This window comes from Drosophila subobscura, chromosome O, assembly GCF_008121235.1.
Source record: "Drosophila subobscura isolate 14011-0131.10 chromosome O, UCBerk_Dsub_1.0, whole genome shotgun sequence".
Taxonomy (NCBI): domain Eukaryota; kingdom Metazoa; phylum Arthropoda; class Insecta; order Diptera; family Drosophilidae; genus Drosophila; species Drosophila subobscura.
This window is the reverse complement of record NC_048533.1, coordinates 6,516,724-6,537,267: the sequence shown is the minus strand read 5'-3', so window position 1 is coordinate 6,537,267 and position 20,544 is coordinate 6,516,724. Positions and strand designations below refer to the sequence as shown.

The following is a 20,544-nucleotide window of genomic DNA, read 5'->3' as shown; positions in this document are numbered from 1 at the left end:
TCCATTCAGCTTGTAAAAGTTTTTCTGATGATTCCAAAGGTTTATCCAACCTGCTTTCCTATCGTTACTATCCCCTCTTTGAAAGCTTGTGTGTTTGTGAAAGATACCTTCCTACCTTCAACATTTTCTTAGTGGATCAGTAAAGCTGAGATATGTATCTATCGCTTTTACACTCGTGTACTTACCAAATGTAAAATAGTCAAAGTTTCGAGCTGAAAAGTAGGCTATATTTTTGCACAAGTCCACAGGCAATTCCCCATTGCTCACAGAAGTACATTAATAATACTAAATATTACATTCCTGATCTGCATCGAAAAATGGAACCAATAGAAGTCATGTCACATTTTGGAAATCAGGAAGATTTGAAATCTATGGAATATCTTGTCAAATTTTCAGCCGACTGCGTCGTCATGTGTAGCCATGTCATTGACGGGCTGTAGATATTTTGTAGCCGAATTCTTATTTTTTTGATAAGTATCTATATACGTCTATGTTGGCCAGGATATAGGAATATGGAATATTTTATGGAGAAAAGTAGAGTGTGAAGTCGAGTATACAGCACCGAAAAATGCAATAAAATTTTAAAGCAAACAATCATATATGATATTTTGTCATTAAAGCTAACGCAAATGTAAAAGCAGTAAGGCCACTAAAAACCCCTTGAATCAATGTAAATTTAGCTAAATTATACACTTAAAACCAAACAAACAATTAAAAACCCATACAAAAGCAACTCAGAAAATTACAAAAAACAAAAAAAAATGTTTCATGACAATATTTATACGCTGGTGTTTGAGCTAAAACTATACTCATACTTAGGATCTAACTAACTTAAAAACTACAACAATTATTCTATAGTACACCTGTACTCTGCGCCCAACAAAAATGATGTGAACACTGCGACCAATCGCATTCTTCGGCATGAGCAGAATAGAAAATTAAATACGCGAGAAGTTTCCAATAAAGTAAGCTTAGAAGTGTATCTCTATTCCATGCAATGGAGAAATAATCATATACCTATGAGCTCTTCATATTCCAATGAATGTTGTGTTTCCATTAGTTGACTATTATATCGTAAAATTTATACGCGCAACAAAGGTGATGTAAACCAGTGCAACCCCCACTCGTAATGGCATGGATCTATAATATATTAATCATAAAGATATTACTTTGTCGTACATGAAGCATTAATGCATCTGTACTGGTACAACAAAAAGATGTGAATACTGCGACCATTTGTTGATCCTTAAAAAATGGGAGATCTAGTGGAGCAGAATATGAAATATAATACGCGAACAGTTTCCAAAAAACGTAGCTTAGAAATGTATCTTTAGAGAATGCTTGGTGCATGTACACTATCTCTACCTATGAGCTCTACATATTTCAATCAAAATGTTGTGTTTCTATTAGTTGAGGCTGTTTCCCTACAAAAGAACCCCATTGATACATTTGCAAACACCAAGAATTATAAGATATTTTAACACGATGAAGTCTTCGAAATTCTATTAAAATATATTCCCATTGAAATTGAAAACTATTTAGGTATGTACACGGATATGCACACACATTCTCATCGGATAAACATAGATATAAAATATATATATTGTGTATTGTATAAACTTTGTGTTGAAAACAAAACCAACCTTAAAACAAAACAAAAATGAAATGTTAGTGCAAAATAAATGTGTAAAATAAAAGATCCCAGTAGTTCTCATTTATTACTTCAAGCATTTCGCTACCATAAAGTGTACATATATTCGTCGTGACATCGTTTTCGATTCTTTGCGTGTGTTGTTGAGATACAGATAGGTTTGCGATGCCTTGCACTTTGCGCCAGCGGGGACTGTCCTATCGGCCACGTCGTGAAAAGGAGAAGGATGTGCTGGCCCCCAAGCCAGTGCATCCGCGTGCCTTGCGCTTCCATGGATTCTTTGGCATGTCCTATGTCCGCCAGCATGTGATGGTCGATGATCGCTGGACACCCAATTCACTGACAGAGCAGTTCAAGGGAATGACCGACCTGTTGGGTAAGTGCCATCCATCACATCCACTGATATATATATCCCCTACATCCTTGGTTGCCCTTTAGCACGCCGCTTGGTCTTCAAGAGTCATGAATCGAAGGCCAATCGTTTGCGCTACTTCCGCGAGAATAAACGCCTTAAGCGGCAATGTCGCGATGGCCGCACAAAGTTGCAGAATATTCTGACCAATGATAATACCCACAAGATACGGAATTTCCTGATTAACCACAAGGACATGCAGCGGTTGTACCAGAAGATGCCGATCCATCTGGTGGTGGACAACATCAATCAGCGGACCTTTGTGATGCGCAAGGAGCGAGATCGTCTGGAGTTTCGTTTGGATCAACTGAAGAAGCATTACAAGGATCTGCTGGTACTTAATCATAATTTTAAACATCCTTAAATACCACTAAACAAATCCCTTAGCTTCGACGCGCTGTGTTGGAAAACCGCATCAAATACCAAAATGAATTTGTATTAGACGAAGAGCTCAAGTCTCGGGTATTCCTCAAGAAAATCGAGAACTCTAATGTGCGTATCAAGGCCATTAAGACTATTAACAATACCTACAAAAAAATGATACAAGTCCTAGTACATGATGAGATCTTTTATGAGCCCATTTTGCGCTCCCTAAGCGGTGACATGGAAGATCAGTCCAATTTTATTAAGCACATACTGTATCTTGGAATGCCGGCCATTTCAAAGTTCAAGGAACTCAACGACGAGTATCGACACATGGAGGATAAGTCACGCAAGAATCTGCAAATGAAGCTACAGATGTTGGCATCGCTGAAGAAGCCGCCAGTGACGGGATCAGTGGTGCACACGAAGGTCAAGGAGGAGGCACCGCTCACCGCCAATTTGAAACGTTATGTGCGAGAGACACAGAGCATGATGGTACTCAAATTGGAGCTCAAATCGATTGAGAAGACCATCAAAGAGGTCAAGTTTGTGACTCTGTGCTCGCAGGCCAAGGAGATATATCCAAGGTAAAGAATTTAATCGAAGTCCCCTCTGAGAAAGATAGTTTAACGTTACCCACCTTTGCAGAATGAAGAGCCAAGTGGACAACAATGAAAAGCTGCATCGCATGATTGTCAACGATATGCTGGCCCACGAAATGCTGGAAACCAAAATGAAATGTGCCAGCGTCCTAAAGGGTGTGCTGGTCAATAATCTTTCTGAAGAAGAAATCAAGTAGGTATTTGTAAACTGCAGCGAGATCATTCTATAATCATTTCCATTTCTATAGCCGCCTGGAGCGCATTAAGGACTTGAAGAAAATGATCCGCAAAGAAGAGGAATTCGAGCAGGATACACTGCAACATCTTAAGAATCGTGCAGATGCGTATGTCATGCTGAGGTGAGTTAGCAACAAAGTTAATGGGATATCACTTATGTATAGAGTGCTGGTATATTAGAATGACAATTTGGAATCTTGTGGAAATACTGCGTCATGTGGATCGTCAGCCCAAATTGCTGCGTGCACAGTACCCCAATTCCTACTTGAAGTTGCCGCTGCTTAAATTTGAAATGCTTAACATGAGGGCTGCAGCACCAGAGCTCTACGAGGCGAACAGTTGCGTGAACATCCACTTTATCCCAATCCCATATAATCATATTAAAATTCTTTCTTTAGTTGACAACATCATGCACATTGTGAAGCGTAAGGTCTATAAGTTGATGAAGGGCTACACTGTGGAGCTTCGTCCTGCCACCATTAAGCGTAATGTTGAGGAGTATCATGCCGATTTCCTTGCGAGTCTGGACATGTTTGAGCCCATTGATAATGATGACCAGCAGCAGGCCGTGCCCGAGGAGGATCTCCTGCAGGAGAACAAGACGATGGCCAATGTACCCAATCGCAAACAGATCAAGGCCCAAAGTGCCAAGCTTGTGGAGGAATTATCCAAGCGTGATGAATAGAATTAGTTTTTGTTTTTCTTTAATTATTTTGTTTTTAGAAAGATATAAATTTTGAGTAGTACCCAAAGCAGTTGCTCCAAATTTTGTTTGGTGAATGAAAGTGCCTCCAAATTTAAAATATTTCTGTGTCCTGACGAAAAAATGCAAATCCATTTCTCATAATTGTTGTCTTCATTTTGGCCATAATAAATAGCAGCGCACCAAAACCAAAACCAAAAATGAATAAATCGTGAGCCGAACAATGGAAGCGCCTTCATATAATTGATCTGAAATTGCTGCAAACGTTTGCTTCACCTGGGGATCTCTTGGGTCGTTTCGGCTCGGATTGCTTCAACTTTTGCCTTTTGACGACGACGCCCTGCAGTTTCGGTAGCTCTTGTTTGGCTGTTGCCAACCGTAGAAATAATGGCTAGGAAGAATTATTGTTCCATTGCCACATCACATAATTGGTGGGGAGGCTGGAGTTTTCTCTCTCTCTCTCTCTTGAGTTGGCTTTTCTCGGTTTGATTTGTGTGTTTGCTGTTGGCCAAAAGTGTGATGATGGGACTGAGATAAATTTGTGGGGTGTTTTCGGAGGCTAACCTTCTATCAATTATTCCGCATTCGAATGCATCAATCGGCCATTAATCATTTCCTGGCCACTCCACAGCCAAAGCCAAAGCCACTTCCTCTCTGCGCTCGATCATCCATTCATACGCGCACTCAAAAAGGTCAATCGTTGTCATAAAAATGTTACAACTTTATTCGACTGACGATGGGATGTAAAATCATCTCTGCATCCAAAAATGGAAGTTTTGACTCGAGATGGGTTTCATTTTCTGTCAGAGCAGAGGAGTGCACACACGTTTTCAGTACAATCTATTATAAATATATGTATATGTATTTACATTTACCTGTTCCCTACCTGTCTTCCTATCTATCTCTATGGTTATATCTGCGTACACGATATCACGCCGCCGCAGCCACCGAAAACCTGGGCACGGGAGCACGCGAGGGCGAGCCTCCATAAGCCACTCACAAATGAGGGTTATGCAAGCCTTACATTACACTCGTGCCTCCCCACCATGTTTATTCATATCCACACTCGCATTCACTCGAACATATTCATGTGGTTTCATACCGCCCCCTCCTTGGTAGACAAATTAGCCACTGGAAGTGTTTGGGTGATGATATTTTCGGGGGTCTGCCCTTAAAAGTTAATTTTGTGGTCAACTTTCAACACTTTGCGAATGAATGGCACATAGTACATGTCTTACAAATGTTGTGATTCATTTTTGTGGCTGATTTGTTGTGTAAATAAAATGAAGAAGATTAAATGGTATAATTTAATGTTTAAATAAGACTTCGGAGATGTTTTCGTGGCGTTCTTTAAATGTATTGCATAATTTTTTCCCTTTCCTGTATAATTCGATTAAAAATACATCCATCAACTGATTATTATTAATCACATGATCACGGAAGTATCGCAAATCAATTAATCCAATTGACCAATGAACTTAATTATGTTTGCGAAATGAAGATGATTTTTTTATGAGGGTTGCAGTTGCTGTTTTTGGAGCTGCTTAGAAAATATTTCTGTTAATCATCAAAAATATTGTGTGTTGGAAAGTCAGGGGCGTCTCTATTTACAGGAGCCAAAACGAATGCCATGCCTCATTTGGCCATCGTTAATCTTCATAACTGAAACGAATGCAATTGCCATTGCAGCTTTTAACTGTCTGTCGAGTAGTCAAAACCCATTTAACCCGCCACTTTGCACTCTTGCCCTGAAAAACAACGATGAAGCTGGAGCTGGAGCTGCTGCATCGGCAGTTCCTGTAGTCATCGCTCAAACGGTTGCAAGTTGCAACATTTCAAGAAGCCACAGCCCACCAGCAGCAGCAGCAGCAGCAGCAGCAGCCACAAACGTTCGCTTAATAATTATGAACCTTCTTGGGCTGTTGGCGGCAGTTTGTGTTTGAAATAATTCGTGGAGTAGCCCCGGCATCCATCCAGTATCCCAACATCCCGCATCCACCATCCAGCACTCCGATCCAAGAGTCGTGGCAACAACAATTGGTAGTCAGTCAAGTTAACGCGGTCTGCGAAACTAGCCAATTTCTGTGAGCCGTTTTCTGCTGGCCCGAGTCGTGGCCAAAGGTTTTTCTTTTGTACAATTTGTAAAACGAAGACGAACTACAGGGAGAAGCAGGAAGGAAGGTTGTATCATGGCCTTAACGATATTTGAATACTCTAATCACAAAACGTAAAGTGTATTTTTAATTCTCAAGAGAATATTGCAGATATTGTTTTAATTCCTAAGTCTGCATTATTTTATATTTTAATTTATTGTTCGAAGAGTTCCTTTTTGGAAGGGTATTTAATTTAGGATTTACTGGCCATTGCATGGAGCACCCCCAGGAAATTATCTTGTCAATGGCTATGGCTGGGCTTCAATTGCAGTCCAGCTATGGCCTGGGCTTTGGGGTCTCTCTCGGGCCTGACTCTCTGACTTCAAACTCTGCCTGGAATGGACAGTAGCACGGACATGGGACTAACAGTAGTTCCCTTTTTTCCATCGTTTTTTAAGGTGTGTTCCTGCAAAGCGCATGATCTCAGCCATATTTCTTCTTCATTTGCTGGGATAATTTACATATGGTTATATAAGCAGAGAGCCGCAGCAGGAGAAGCAGCAGCACACACTCGTACGAGTACCCATTGCAAAATTTCAACATGTTTTATTTAATTGCCAAAGGAAAAACGACAAAGAGAAAGAGACCCCTCAAATTGAGTACACATGTAAGAGTTAACATCCGAGCCAGCGAGCCGTCCATCCCATCCCATCCCGTCCATCGATCTCCATGCAATTGGTAATTTCTTTTAGGGCCGAACGTTTTGTCTTCGGTCAATGGGTGCGTAGACAATTTCCTAACATGTTGCCCCAACAGGGGGCCAGCGTCTGCTCCAACAATCATTAAATAAAGCTCCACCAATTGTCAATGCTTCTACAGAAATTATACAATAAATAAATTGGTTTTGCTCCAGATAAATCTCTTCAAAATTAATTGGGGAAGCTGAAACTGAATTCATGGCCAATTTAGGCTATTATATCACTACTCTTTCACACCCATTTCTCTGGCCCAGAGACCGGCTTCAGAACAAAAGTTTTATAAATAAATCTGTGTCACTGGCAAAAGCCACAACACAATAGACACCACAAGACGTTAAATTAATACACCTCAAATCATTCAAGATTATGCAATTTATAAGAGTAAATGAAAATATCAAACACGCAAGCAAAAACGAAGCAAAAGAACAGCAACAAAAAACACAAAAGACTTGAACAGAAAACTCGTTTTGGTTCTAAGTGTAGAACAAGTTTTTGGCGATTGGTAACTTTCCCACTGTTGCTTGAAGACTTTTAGGACCAACTGTTGAACTGCAAATTTACTTGGCATGCACACTGTAATAATGTCATCTTTCTAATTAAACTAGCCTCATAAATATTCAACCCAAAAGAAAATCATAGATAAGCAGAACTTCTCTTGCACTGAGCAAAATGTTTCGTGTTGCGATGCCATTAAGTCTGGGGCTTTGCGGTTTTGAAATCACTCTCTATAAATATGGATTTCTCAAGAGATCTGCGCTGTGAAAGAGTGTCAGCATAATAGCAGATTATTTTAATTAATTTCTAAACAAGACAAAAGCACACCACGCCCACATGCCAATGGCAAAACAAATGCCCAAAACAAGACGTATCTTTGCTTTGTGTTAGGAATATTGTAATTATGCAATTGTTTGCCTAGTTCTAAGTTCTGTGCCAGCTGCTGCTGGCCTATGCAAATGTTCCTTATGCTTATCTCTATATAATTATACGAGAACCAGCTGCAGTTGCAGTTATCGGAGAACATGGCTCGACCTTAGACAACCTTAGAGGCATGTCAGTGCCCATGCCCATGCCTATGCCCCACCCTCTAGTTTCCCTTCAGGCCGTACTGCAATTGTTCAGTTAGGTAAACATTATACACTTCATTTCATTTGGTTTGCCTTTAGACAGACCGCGGCGTCTCTCTCAATGCCTCAATTAAACCATCATGAGCATGCGCAACTACTGTTTTGTGGCTTTTTGTTTTTCTTTTGCTTTGGCATCTTGAAGATGGCTATCATAGACCTCCCCCCTAACACTTACACGTCGATCTAAAATTTTCGAGATCCAAGATAGCAGAATTTCGGGTGCCTTCAGCAGCATTGAGGAGCCATCAAGTCGTGAATCAGTTAAAAGTTCTCGCAAAAATAATTGAAAGGTTCCTCCGTTCAAGTACTTGAAGCAATTACCAGCTCTGACAATGGCTTCATTTCCATGAAGGGGCCATGATATAGGGAAGTGTTTGCCTTAATGTCCGTGTGAATAGTATTTTAGAGCAAAGAGATAAAATAAAAAATAAGTATTTCAAAATTTAAATAATTTATTATTACACCAGCTTGGCTGCACGGTGTGTTCAAAGAATTGTACTACTTATTCGAGTGCCAAGAAGTGGCCTTCGCTCACGTTTTGCGGCGGTTCCTTACTCTGGAATAAATCAAATACAAGAGCTCGGTGATAAGTCAATTTTATACATTCTTGGTTTGTAGTCTAACACTTAGTCTTCAGCTAGTCGACTGCGTATATGTCGTCTAAATAAATCAAAAAGGTTTTAAAGGTTCAACTTTGATATGGGACTTCAAATGGATTACCCACCCAATTCTCTGCTCGATGGCGAGTCCACTTGATTGGCAGAATCTTCTCGAATTTTCGAATGCTGTTCTACTTGTGGCACCTGCGTTTTTATTTGCGGATGGTAATACTGCTCTACCGGCTCTGGTGGGTATGGATGCTCTGCCGCTTCTGTGGGCAGGTATTGCTGTGCCTTTTCCTGTTCATGTGTCTTATGGCGAATGAGGTACAGCTGAATCCAATGTCGAGCCCGTTGGCAGGGACGCATTGCTTCCGTCGTCGGTTTCTGAAGCGAGATCTTTGAGCCGTTGCGGTTATGCGGCATACGTTTCCACTCGTTGCCATCGTCTAGCACAAGGAATATGCCCCAACCGATGAGCACGGCAGCAAAGATGAGAACCAAGAAGAATAGAAAGTCCTGAATGAGCTCTTTTAAGTAATCCGCACTGCTTTGCCTATTGTCCTCTTGGGGAGTTTGCCGTTCGGCCTTCGATAGATCCATTGAGCAGTCGAATTTTTACCTTATCCAAACTGAAAGAAATTTTGATATTATATTAATTTTGTTTATCTCAATAAAACATTTTTATTTTTGTGTTTCACTTACTTTTGTATAATTTTAAAGTTTTCTAAATAGGAAAATTTTGAAAAAAATTTAAGACCGAAAGACTGTTGACTGCTCGACAAACCAAATTGAATGACCGGAAAATGTATGTCTCATTTGGCATATCAATTCGAAAATGGAGTATTAAATTCTTGGCCTACTAAATATTGTTGAAAAATTGTTGTATGTGCTGCAGGGCTGCATTTATGTTGCTTTTCTCATGATGGGCTCTCAACTTTCTCAAATTCGATTGGGGAAATTGGTGTAATTGAAACTCTTTAACGGCACTTTGGTGCCCATCAACATGGCGTTGGATGTGATTGAATTATTGGACACTTAAATGGGCGGCAAAGTCGCAGGGGGAGACTCGACTCTTTAGCGCATTTATCCATTTGCACCTAGGGGCTTCGACGACTCTCTTCTCATTTCTTTCACGCTGGAGAGGCTTCAACACATTTCTTCCCTTTGGAGGAGCCTCAACACATCTCTGGCCATACACATCACTCACTCAGTCAGTGCTAATGAAGATGTTTCCCTTGAAAGACAGAAACTGACTCTGACTCGGGCACTGGCACTGCCACTTCATTAGTCAGGAAGTGTTATACATGATGGAGGCGATGCATGAGACTGTAATTTGATTAGGGGTCGGGTATACTTGTACGTTGTATATTATATAAATGAGGAATGATTAAAGAAGTTAAGCAATGGAATTGTAGATTAATAAATTCGATTTCCTCCAATCTGTGGCTTACAATCAATTAAATGCCCGCCACCAACTGCTGCGTTATATAATCCCTGCCTGTAAATCCACTTTTTGTACTGATAAGAAACTACTCTCTGTCTCTCTCTTTCTTTCTGATATTTGACTCCCCCTCAAGCCAAAGAAAGAAATACCTAAAGCTCAGGGCAAAATCCAACAATGGCAAAGCGGCGGCGGCGTCGGAGACATTACATAACCAGCCACAATAACCTACAAAAGCAGTCCCAGCCCCAGCCCCAGACCGACCCCCCCGTGAAAACTAGTGAAAAATCAACGTAATACAGTTAAGAGCTTCTAAGAGAAGAAAGAAACGAAAAGACCGAGTGCTGTGTGTGTGGGAAATTACGGCAACGACAAATAAATTACAAGCAAACGCTTAAGGTCAAGCGATTTGTGCAGAAAATGAGGCATATAGAAAACATATTGTGGAGATCGTTGGCTTTTTGATAACCAAAGAAATGAATAGGCCCAAGCGAGTCAACCGGAGTCGACTGTCGAGGAAACGTGGCTACCACACAATTGCTGCGGGGTCAAATGGCGTTGAGAGGTAACGAGTCGAGTTAAATCATCGACTTTAACTTGGGTGCCTCTGCCACATGCCTCTGGCTATGAGCCTCTGAGTCTGAGTCTGGATCTAGCTGTAGCTCCAAATCTAGTTGTGGTTGTGTGTGTGTGTCTATGGGCTCTCGTTTTGGCTCCAAATCTAGTTGTGGCTTTTGGCTCTGCAGCCAGAATTGATTGCCACTTGAGAAGGCCATTTCGGTGTCTTCGTACATATAAATCAAAAGAATCTTTTTTCAAATTGCAGTCTACGGTTCGACTCTTCTCTGCCATGATTTAGGTGCCACGGATGGGGCCGTAGACGGTTTTTTGGGTCTGACATTAGAGATCCACGGCTCTCTGGGGGGATGTTGGGAGTGCCAGTGCCCTCGACAAGGTGTCAATTTGGCGTGCGAGGCAATTTACAATGATTTTCGGTAGTTGGCCATCAATTAAATTCGCATCAGACAGTCGATTGTTATGAAAGAATCCTATTAACTTTTGATTGACTGTGAAGATTTCTGAGTGAAATCAAATGAAAAAGAACTATGAAAAAGTGCTGAGACATGGCTAACAATTGGAGATTTTCACGAATATCAATTGGTCGTGATCTGTGAATGTATACCATTTCGGGGATTTCCATTTTTCCCGTCCCTTTTTCTTGGAACGTTTCATAGCCCAGCGAAAATGTACTCTCATCTACCGACTAGTTTTGGTTTTAAAGTCTGTCGTGTCTTCATGTCTTCATTTCACCCACCAACAGTCGACGCCACCACAAGATTGTGTTAAAATTTTATTTTTGCATAATTGAAAAAGTTTAACAACTTTAAGCAAACAAATTTTATGTTAACTGTTGAGCATTTTGTAATTTTGCTCGCGTGCACATTTCTTTTGCCCGTGTGCCTCTGACCCATTCCATTCCATTCCATAACAAAAGCAAAGCGAAGCTAAGCTAAGAAAAATCCCAACATTACAACGTGATTTCCGGAAGTTGAAGCGCAACAAAAGGCGCCTGCGCGCCTGCTCAAATGTCGTCGTCGCTGCTGTCGAATTGATTGCTGGTCGGAGTGGTTGGCAGTAGTGCAGGAGGGGGCGGTTGTTGCCTCTGCCTCGCAGAAGAAGCTAAGGAAAGTCGTGCGACAACAGCTGCTACCAACGGCAGCCATCCTGCTTGCCTTTCGTGCGAATAATGTCATTTGTGTTTGTTTTATAACCAAATTTACAACAACTTGCCACAACATCAACTACCACAAAAAAACAAAAAAAAACTAAACATGCACTCAACATAATTGCATCCAATCCAAGTCAATGAGGACGAAGACCCCTTCCAGAACTGCCAGTACTATACCCTTTTAAGGAGCAATATCAAAACCCCCTAGGCGAGTCCAATGACAGCTGGCGGCAGCCTTCAACGGCAGACAGAGAGACCCCACACAGACGTCAGGGAAATTAGCTGACAGGAAAAGCAAGGCACAAAAAATAGTTAAACCTTTTCTTTAAACAAACACCTGTCTGGCGGGTTAACACTGGCGCTTTTGCAATTCCCTTTAACAGATTGGCGTGATTTGAATTTTTGCAGTAGATGCTTCCTGAAAGAGTGAAAAAAGCATGGCTTCGAGAAATTCACTTTTAATACCACTCTCGTCTCGGCACCTTCACCGCACAAACCATCCAAGGAAAGTTCTCTTAAATAACATCCATCAATCAATCGTAAGATTACTTTTTCTCCCACTTCTAGAATCTTCACCACAAAATCTGGTGGAAAGAAGAACCTTTTCATTATTCTTTCTCTTTCAATAAGCTTTCGCAGAATAACTTTTACCTCATCTTTAAGAATAGAAGACAGATACAAAAAGACTGTTGCGTCAGTTGCCTTTTGCGCTCTTTATATTTGAAACAAATTTGAAAAAGTTAATTCCATATTAATAGGTTTTCTTCTTTTGCCTTCTTACATAATAATTATAGAAATAAAGCTGTCAGTGGCCACATAAATTTGTATTATAGAAAATAGAAAGGTTTCCTCTGCCAAATGGTGTTTTTGCCCTCGCCACAGCAGCATTCATCCACATCCACACATTTGACCATTCTTTTGGCTAATTTTATGCCATGTCTCGTTGGTTTTCATAAATCTTTCAGGCTGTGTGGCGAAATTTCATCCCAGAGTCTCGTGTCGGGGGCATTAAATTAATGTTCTAGCATAAATTTATAATTCAAGGCGAAAAACACTTCTTTCACGTTGTGGTTCTACTTTGTAAAAAATGATGTCTTCCACGAGTTGAGGTCGACTTAATGACCTTTTTGTGGCGTGTCTGAGACTTCTGCTTATTAATTATATTATTGGCAGACGTTTTACAAATGCTTCACTGACGGTTGCCGTTGCCGCTAATTAAAGTTTAATATTTTATGCAATTCTTTGTCTAATTTTTATAAATTGTTCGGCAACCCGTTTTTGATCCTTTTGGCCATTATTTTTGCTACATTTGGAGGCCACTCCAATTATTTGTATACCTTTTCAGAAGAGACGACGCAAATAATTTGTGTGCATTTTCAGGTTTTGATATGTTTATAGCCAGCACTGCACGCACTTCTCTGGCTGCCAGCTGACCTTTCAATTAATCATGGCTAATATACATACATACATACATACATATGTACATACATAAGAATGATATTTTTCCAGTCTCCCCTGTGGTCTAACGGTAGCTTCTGCTGTCAAGACTTGTTTTTCATCTCTTGTTTATCTTAACATTTTCACACCAAAAGTCAGGTTTTTATTTGAATATTTAAGCGTTTATGTGTGTTGAATGTTGAATGTTGAACCATGCTTGAAATGCAAATCGATTGTCTGAATGTATAAATTAAGTCTTTAACTATTTTGCTAAAAGTTCAGTCAACTTTAAAAGATAGTTTTCATTATGCAAACTCTCCTCTGAATAAACAGAACCAACTCATTCGATCGTGCTGTATGCCCTTCAGCTAACTGATTGTATAACATTTTTTGATGAATTGAAAATGCGGAATTCGGTAAGCTCTACCACAACCACCACCATTCAGCCATTCAAAAATTAGAGCAGATAAATATTTGAAATACATTTTTACAATTACCGAAATCGATTTCCAAACAATAGAAACTCGAAAGCATCGCAAGAAATGAAATCAATATTTGCAATGACTCAAATAAATAAAATCGGGAAACTATTTCTCTTGTCATCCCCGCAAAATGTTATCAATAGAGATCACTGGGTGAGTGGCACACACTCGCAGCGCTAATTGTAAATTATGGGGTCTCGAAATGGGAATTGGAATTGCTACCGTGTTGGGGTCTGGTGGTCTACTGGTCTGCTGTCGAATGACATTTTGCCTCGATATAGAAAATTGCGTATTAATCGTCATCCCAGCATGAGGGCCACACAATGGATATAGCTGCAGCTTTCTTTCAACAAATCAAAGGCAAACAATTGGATTCCCTGCAGCCACAAATCAAATGCTCGTAATCGTAACAAAGAGCAATCGCTGGATCGCATTAGCCACAATTGTTTTGGGCCTTTATTTTTTGGGAGCGGTTGCAACAGCAGCCCCGGGCCGGGCCACACACACATGATGTTGATGATGCCCTGGGGCACCACCACTTCCGACAAGTCATCCAGATATGTATTTATCAGTTGATAATCAGAAAACAGCTAATTGCAGTAGTCGTCTCTGCATTTGCACTTAACAAAGTGCAGCTAAGATGGAAAAAACTGTTACAAATTTCCGCTTGTCAGCAGGGCCCAGATCCCATTTTCCAGAGTGACAGAAAAACGTGTGAAAATTATGAAATTGCATTTTGATGCAACCTCTTTTCGGCTAAGTGGATGGATGGCTGGACGGAGCAGCTCCCGAAATAAGAGCTCTTCTCCATCACAAAATGTGAGCATTTGTCTGGGCCATTGTGGATATTTGTCTGGGCCTGAGGTTTGTGGCCCATTTAAAAAGTCTCTGCGGCTTTGTCTGGATATCTGGGAGAGATCTCAGACTTGTGTGTCCTGTCATAAAGATCAAATTTTCTTTTCTTTTGAGCTCCCCGTGCCGCTGCTTGATTTGCACCAAAAATGCAGAGTACCAGCCAAAGAAGTAATTTTTATTGTTGGTAAATTTATGAGTCATTGTTTGTTTATCTTTTGGACTTGCTTTTATCTTCTACGATTTTGCGAGTTCATTAATTCTGCCTCAGCGCAGCGAAAGCAGATAGTGAAAGAGTTTTCCTTTAAAGATTTTCCTGTGGCTTACTGGCCATGAAATAGGATGAAAGCGGGGCTTCGATTTGGTTGATTTATTATTCGTAATTCAATAAACTAGTAATAATAACCTACTTAAACCTATTTCACTTACAATTTGAGCTCATATCAATCAACAGATCACAGCCCCGACCCGGGAGACTTTCTCCCTAACAAAATTAAATTTCTATTTACAAAAGATCCCCAGATGATCCCGCAGACAAAGAGCAAAACCAAACCAAACCAAACCAAACCACATCGCAGTACTCCAAAATTGAATTAAGTTCAAGAGTTCAGGATGAGCAGCCACAAATTGTCGAGTCTCTTATGCAATGGATCTGCAACAAAAGGCTGGCAGGCAGTCTGGCAGGCAGGCAAACAGTTTTTGGCGTGGCCGCAGGTTTGATGTAGAGACATCATTGATTTTCACACGAAAACAATCGGCATCAGTGCGTCATGAGGCGGTCTTTGGTCTCCGGCAGATAGAGCCCCAAGACAATGAAACCAAACAGGCACATGCTCGACGACATGAACATGGTGGCGGGCAGACCCTCATCGTAAATCATGGTGGGATAGATCTTCAGCGATACAAAGATGAAGGCACTGAAGGTGGCCATGCTCAAAGAGGTGCCAAGGGAGCGGATCTATGAAAAGGATTAGATGTCAATACCAAGACACTTCAAAACCAATCTCTAGCGTGGCTTACCTTTGCCGGCAACAGCTCAATGATGATGATAAAGATTAGGGATATGACACCCACGGATGCAATAACTGCAATGAAGCACATCACTACCAAAGGCAGCCAGCCGTTCTCTTCTAGGAACTCCGGTGTGCAACAGATCTTCAGCAGAGCAATGGCCAGCTCTCCCAGACCCATGCCCGCCATCGATGTGAGGAGTAGCACACGACGTCCGAGACGATCCACCAGGACAACGGCACAGAGTATGCCAAACAGTTGGGCAGCCCCCACCACAATGGTGCAGGTATTCGGATCCAATTTGTTGCCCAACTCCGCAAAGATGTGCGATGTGTAGTTGAAGATTGCGAAGCTGCCAGACAACTGATTGCAGATGATCAGCACAAAGATCAGGCCAAAGATCTTTATGGTGGGTACATTGACTGAAAAATAGAATCGGGATGTTCAGCGGAGTCAGCACCATAAATTCATAGCTTATCTCCACTCACAGAAATCTCTCCAGGTAATGCTCTGAGTGACGCCGCCACTGAGTACCTGCAGACGGAACGTGTCAAATTCCATTTTGGCAGCATCATGGTGTGCCGCCTCTTTATCATTGGGGGCTGGCGGCGTGAGGTTCTTGTAGAAGTAGTAAGATCTCTCAGCCTCCCCGTCACGCCCATGCTTCAGCAAATATTGTGGCGTCTCGCGCAGTCCAATGACTGATAGCATAAATATCGCAGGCAGGGCGACGATGATGCAAGGCATCAGATAGTACGAGAGATAGGAGGCCAAAGCGAAGCCTATCACTATTCCCATGCTAACGTACATCATGGCCATGGATGATAGAGCACCACGAACGCTGTAAAGAAAGATTTCAGATGTGACTGGGGGGAATCCAATTGAAGCCTCTAGAATAATCGAAATAATAATCCCTCAATGGGTATTTCCATAATTGTCATATTCAAAAATAGGAAGTAGTTCTCAGAAGTACTTGAATCTAATCACTCGAAGTAGACAAATGTGAACCGATATTGGCGTACACTGATGTCTTTATCGTCTGCACGTAATACTTGAACTAATCTACAGAAATTGATTAACTGTAAATCATATATTTGACTCTCCCACTGGAGCACACTTTTGCTTACCCATTATCGGCAATTTCTGCAATAAATATGGGCAGGACAACATAAACACCGCCACCCGACATGCCAGCCAGAAATCGACCCGCATACAGATAGTTTACGTCTTGGGCTGTGTAGATAAGGACCCAATATGCCTATAAAGAAAGCAAAATAAAAGTGAATCAGACCTTGAGGAAACCCCTTCAGATAGTGCTTTATCAGCTCGTCGTACCATGTTGGGAATTGCCAGAATATACATGCACATTTTCCTTCCTATACGATCGAGTAGCAGGCCAAAGATTATATTGCCGGTCAGAGAACCCAGACCAATCAAAGAGCCAACCCTAAAGGATATAAAACCATATAGAATCGAACACTCTTTGGTTTATAGTAATGCACATACCAAGAGGCCTGAACAATAGTTAAAGGTGGTCCCAGGGGACTATTCTCCGATCCCAAAAGCCTCAATGATGGTGACAGCCAGCCCACCGCAAGGCCATGTGTCAGCGTCATGATGTGCACTACGGTTTATAGTTAGCCATTGATTAGTGAATGTTTTAAGTGAATTACCGAAATGGATCACCCACCCGTCATTGTGGCAATAAATTGCCATCGGTAGCGCGCACTAAATATGCTCAATTTCTGCGTTTGACTCGGCTCGAAAACCATTTTGAGTTCTTAAATATTCAATCACTTCACTTAAATTTGGAATGGGGATGGTAATGTACTCGGTAAGGCTGCCGTTTGCCTACTGAGAGCTTCCACAGTGGGTTGCAGACGCTTTTGTAGTGGAAATCACGTCCAGATATGTACCCCCCCCAATCGCTTTGGCGTTGTAAACACTCTTATAACGATTATAAAATTATTGAAGATTAGATTGTGTAGAGGTCTCCTCCTCAAAGGTGTTGCATGCTGATTAATACACTACACATTGCCTTGGATGAAATCAGAAAGGGGAGAGAATTTAATAAGGGGAAAAGTTACCTATATTCAAGTGCACGAGTTTTGGTGATATTTAAATAGCTAAAGAGGAATGAATACAAACTTTGATAAGAATGAGTAAATTTGAAGAGCTTTTGACTAAATTGAACCAAGGATTAGCAAAGTCATTGTTTGAGGCCATAAAGTTGTAAAAATTAATCAGGTTAAACAGTTGGCTTTAGAGAGAGGTTCTCAGAGGTTTGTTTGCTTTTGTTAAACAAAGTCTCTTAGTTTTCACTTTTAAAGCGTCACAGAGAGAAAGGGAGAGAACTTGCGTGTTCGACATCCATATTTTGATTAGCTTGAAATACTTTTAAATTCAATTAAAGTTCAATAATAATCCTTCACATGTAATACTGGTTTTTGGTGCAGCCTCATTAATCTGTAGAGCATTCTGACATCTGTTTAATGCCACTCCAAATAATCTGTAATATGAATTGGAGATCATAAAACCAGCTACCAACCTTTTATCTAGTGTGCAAATAAAAACTAACTAATATATCAGAGGTGATGCTCTACCTTGATGCTGGCTAACATTCTGACACCTAGGCATTTTAGAGCATATTTCATGAGGTTTTGAAACTAGCAAATGTTTTATCTTTAAGCAATTAAGTTGTTTGCCTTTCGCAGAATGATTATCAAGCTGCAAAGTAACATAGTTTCATCATAAAAAGAAAAAGAAAATAGAAAACCAGAGACGGAACAGCATGACAACAAGTTGACGAAGAGAAGTCTTTTGAGTGGGCCCCCAATCAGCGATCGTGTCACAATAAATGATTTTCCAGTGATCAAGTTATTATCTGGCAGTTCCCGAACCCGTACCCCTTACCCTGGCCTCCTGTAGGTCTCTCGTCGACTGTCGTCTCGCAGTCTCTGGCTGCTTATATCGATCGATAATGATGGGTTCCTGTGCTACCAACTATTGGCAGACTCTTACATAAATCTTCGGTTGCATCGAGCGGAGGCTGTGTGCTGGTGCTGTGTGCCCCTGCCTCATCGTGATTCCTAGTGGAAGACTTCGACGGCTGCCTTTGTGGCTGGAGTTGTGCACGGTCGGAGGTCATGCCCTGAGGTTTGTTGTGCAGTTTGTAAAATGCTCAATAAAAAAAATATCAAATTTTTTCTGTGTCATTTGCATTTGCAAGCCGTGACCATATTATATTATCGTATCCCCTTGTCTGTGGATCTTTGACACAGCAAAGGCAATGAATGCATCACCACCACTCTGGTACTGATGATAGTAGTAGCTTCCCTGGTGGCCAAAATCCAGCCTGCCTCTGCCTGTCTGCCTGCCTGTGCTTGTCTTTCATCATTAGCGCACAATTGTTTTATAATTCCAAATGCTAAGATATCACTTTGGTTGGTTCAGCTGTCGTTTGAGATAGATTGCACGCTCCAAACAGACTACTAGCGCGGGTTCTTTGGCATTGAAATCACTTTTCACTCGTTTATCTTACGAGTATACTTGTTTTCTGTTCACATTCCAGGTGCATGATGTGTTAAAAGCTCGTGGAGTTTCCAGTTTTATTCATGCCAATCGGAGAGATTTTGGCTATCAACTAACGATGCTGTATTGTCTGAATCATTGCACTTTATTTGGTGGGGTTTTTTTTGGTGAAATTTATCTTTAAGTTAAGTCAAGTGGAAGTTGTCTTAAGAGTTCTTGGTATTGGAATAGTATCTCTCACATGGAATGTTCTGGCTCAAGACTAACCATAACTAAAATACAAATAAATATGTTTTCTGCTTGTTAGAAAGTCTGAGAAACCTTCAGGGATTCTGAGATATGTATAAATATATTTAAAAAATGCTAAACAAAAAATGTTTAAAAATGTTTTGCTACACGAGAAACATTTATCAAAGCTACCCAAAAACACATCACCTCCGAACATTAATCAGGGGGTTATCTGTATCATTGATCTTGACAAATGTGGGTCGAGTGCAAAAACACATACGAAACTCAGCCGCCACGACAACATGCTCGTGGAAGGGCCAGGAATGTGGGCAAATTCCCCAGAAGCATGCCTGTATTTCAGCTACAAAAATAGTTGAAAATCTAAAAAAAAAACTAAACAATAAATTCAACAAATTGCGGCTGCCACTGCAGTGAACTCCAGTGAAGAAGTTGCATGCAGCAGCCAAGTGCTGAATGAATGACGGCATGAATGGATGAGTAATTGAAGGCAACAAAGTATTGTTCTCATGCTGTGAGCACGTTGACAGTGTGCTGCCCCTGTCCCCCCGTGTGTGTGGGTGCAACATAGCATGGCGTATCTGGCAGATACTTTCGGCAGCACAGCATGGGGTAGCCCGGTAGCCATGGCGAAAATCGCACGTTTCTATGCAAATCTTCTTCGCTTTTCAATCATCTACACGACCAGACCACGGCGGCTTCTGTTATTTCTTTTCTTTTTTTTTTCCTTGGATGTATTTTTTTTGGTTGTCTGGAGACGTTTTTGGAGGCCTGTAGGCAATAATTATCGCTTGCAATACGTATTTCGGCTGCTTCTCGTTTTTGTTTTCGGCTCTGGGTCTCTGGGGCTTTGGTGTTCCGTGGATGCTACAGTTGCTGTGTGGCAGTGTGGCAATCTAACTGGGGTTGGCATAGAAAACGGGCGTTAAAATTAACGGGAGTTAAATTGTTTTTCAATTTACAAAAGGCAAAAGGCTGAGACGAAACAAGATTGCACGTAGGGCCGCACCATCCCACCGTACACCATGCATCTTTGATGGATAGTTTGGGGTTAAATATAGGCTAGATGCCTTCTGAGATACTTCTACAATGATTTGACACTTTGCCCGATCTTCCACTGAATTACTTTTCAACAACAAAATGCCCAAAACGACCTTTTAAGGTTATTGCACAAGCTTTCAAAGGGGCTTGTACGTGTATTTTTTTTCATGTGATCTTTAGTTTTGTGTACGCTGGATTTCGGGCCAAAATCAACTAGTTGTGACAATGA

General features: G+C 41.1%; 3 protein-coding genes across 4 annotated transcripts; 1 reads left to right on the top strand and 2 right to left on the bottom strand.

The window, feature by feature from the left end:
* The first annotated feature begins 1,780 nt into the window (after nt 1–1,780).
* Nucleotides 1,781–4,012, top strand: LOC117898684. Its single transcript, XM_034808288.1, has 7 exons — nt 1,781–2,027; nt 2,090–2,397; nt 2,451–3,013; nt 3,075–3,221; nt 3,277–3,387; nt 3,446–3,603; nt 3,664–4,012. Exons 1-7 carry the CDS (start codon nt 1,817–1,819, stop codon nt 3,948–3,950), a joined length of 1,785 nt encoding a protein of 594 aa, XP_034664179.1. The 5' UTR covers nt 1,781–1,816; the 3' UTR covers nt 3,951–4,012.
* Nucleotides 4,013–8,377: 4,365 nt separating this feature from the next.
* LOC117896805 lies at nt 8,378–9,204 on the bottom strand. 2 transcript variants are annotated; one of them, XM_034805308.1, is made up of 2 exons: nt 8,668–9,204; nt 8,378–8,613 (listed from the first exon to the last, which is right to left on the bottom strand). In XM_034805308.1, the coding sequence occupies exons 1-2, from the start codon at nt 9,143–9,145 to the stop codon at nt 8,570–8,572; spliced, it is 522 nt and encodes a 173-aa protein (XP_034661199.1). In that variant the 5' UTR covers nt 9,146–9,204; the 3' UTR covers nt 8,378–8,569. The 2 variants fall into 2 exon arrangements, with proteins under 2 accessions (XP_034661199.1, XP_034661200.1); XM_034805309.1 differs by having other exon boundaries at nt 8,378–8,603.
* A 5,637-nt stretch (nt 9,205–14,841) lies between these two features.
* LOC117898098 (facilitated trehalose transporter Tret1-like) lies at nt 14,842–17,365 on the bottom strand. The gene is made up of 7 exons (XM_034807278.1): nt 17,188–17,365; nt 17,004–17,121; nt 16,833–16,944; nt 16,625–16,755; nt 15,986–16,338; nt 15,507–15,919; nt 14,842–15,444 (listed from the first exon to the last, which is right to left on the bottom strand). The coding sequence occupies exons 1-7, from the start codon at nt 17,267–17,269 to the stop codon at nt 15,247–15,249; spliced, it is 1,407 nt and encodes a 468-aa protein (XP_034663169.1). The 5' UTR covers nt 17,270–17,365; the 3' UTR covers nt 14,842–15,246.
* Nucleotides 17,366–20,544: the final 3,179 nt, after the last annotated feature.

Bases quoted from the DNA above. Each gene is read 5' to 3' on its own strand.
- LOC117898684 (XM_034808288.1), top strand. From the start codon at position 1,817: ATGCCTTGCACTTTGCGCCAGCGGGGACTGTCCTATCGGCCACGTCGT. The intron at 2,028-2,089 runs GTAAGTGCCATC...GTTGCCCTTTAG, and splicing joins GGGAATGACCGACCTGTTGG to CACGCCGCTTGGTCTTCAAG. The intron at 3,604-3,663 runs GTTGCGTGAACA...TTCTTTCTTTAG, and splicing joins AGAGCTCTACGAGGCGAACA to TTGACAACATCATGCACATT.
- LOC117896805 (XM_034805308.1), bottom strand. From the start codon at position 9,145: ATGGATCTATCGAAGGCCGAACGGCAAACTCCCCAAGAGGACAATAGG. The intron at 8,614-8,667 runs GTGGGTAATCCA...AAAACCTTTTTG, and splicing joins GCCATCGAGCAGAGAATTGG to ATTTATTTAGACGACATATA.
- LOC117898098 (XM_034807278.1), bottom strand. From the start codon at position 17,269: ATGGTTTTCGAGCCGAGTCAAACGCAGAAATTGAGCATATTTAGTGCG. The intron at 16,945-17,003 runs GTATGTGCATTA...TATATCCTTTAG, and splicing joins ACTATTGTTCAGGCCTCTTG to GGTTGGCTCTTTGATTGGTC. The intron at 15,920-15,985 runs GTGAGTGGAGAT...TCTATTTTTCAG, and splicing joins CATTACCTGGAGAGATTTCT to TCAATGTACCCACCATAAAG.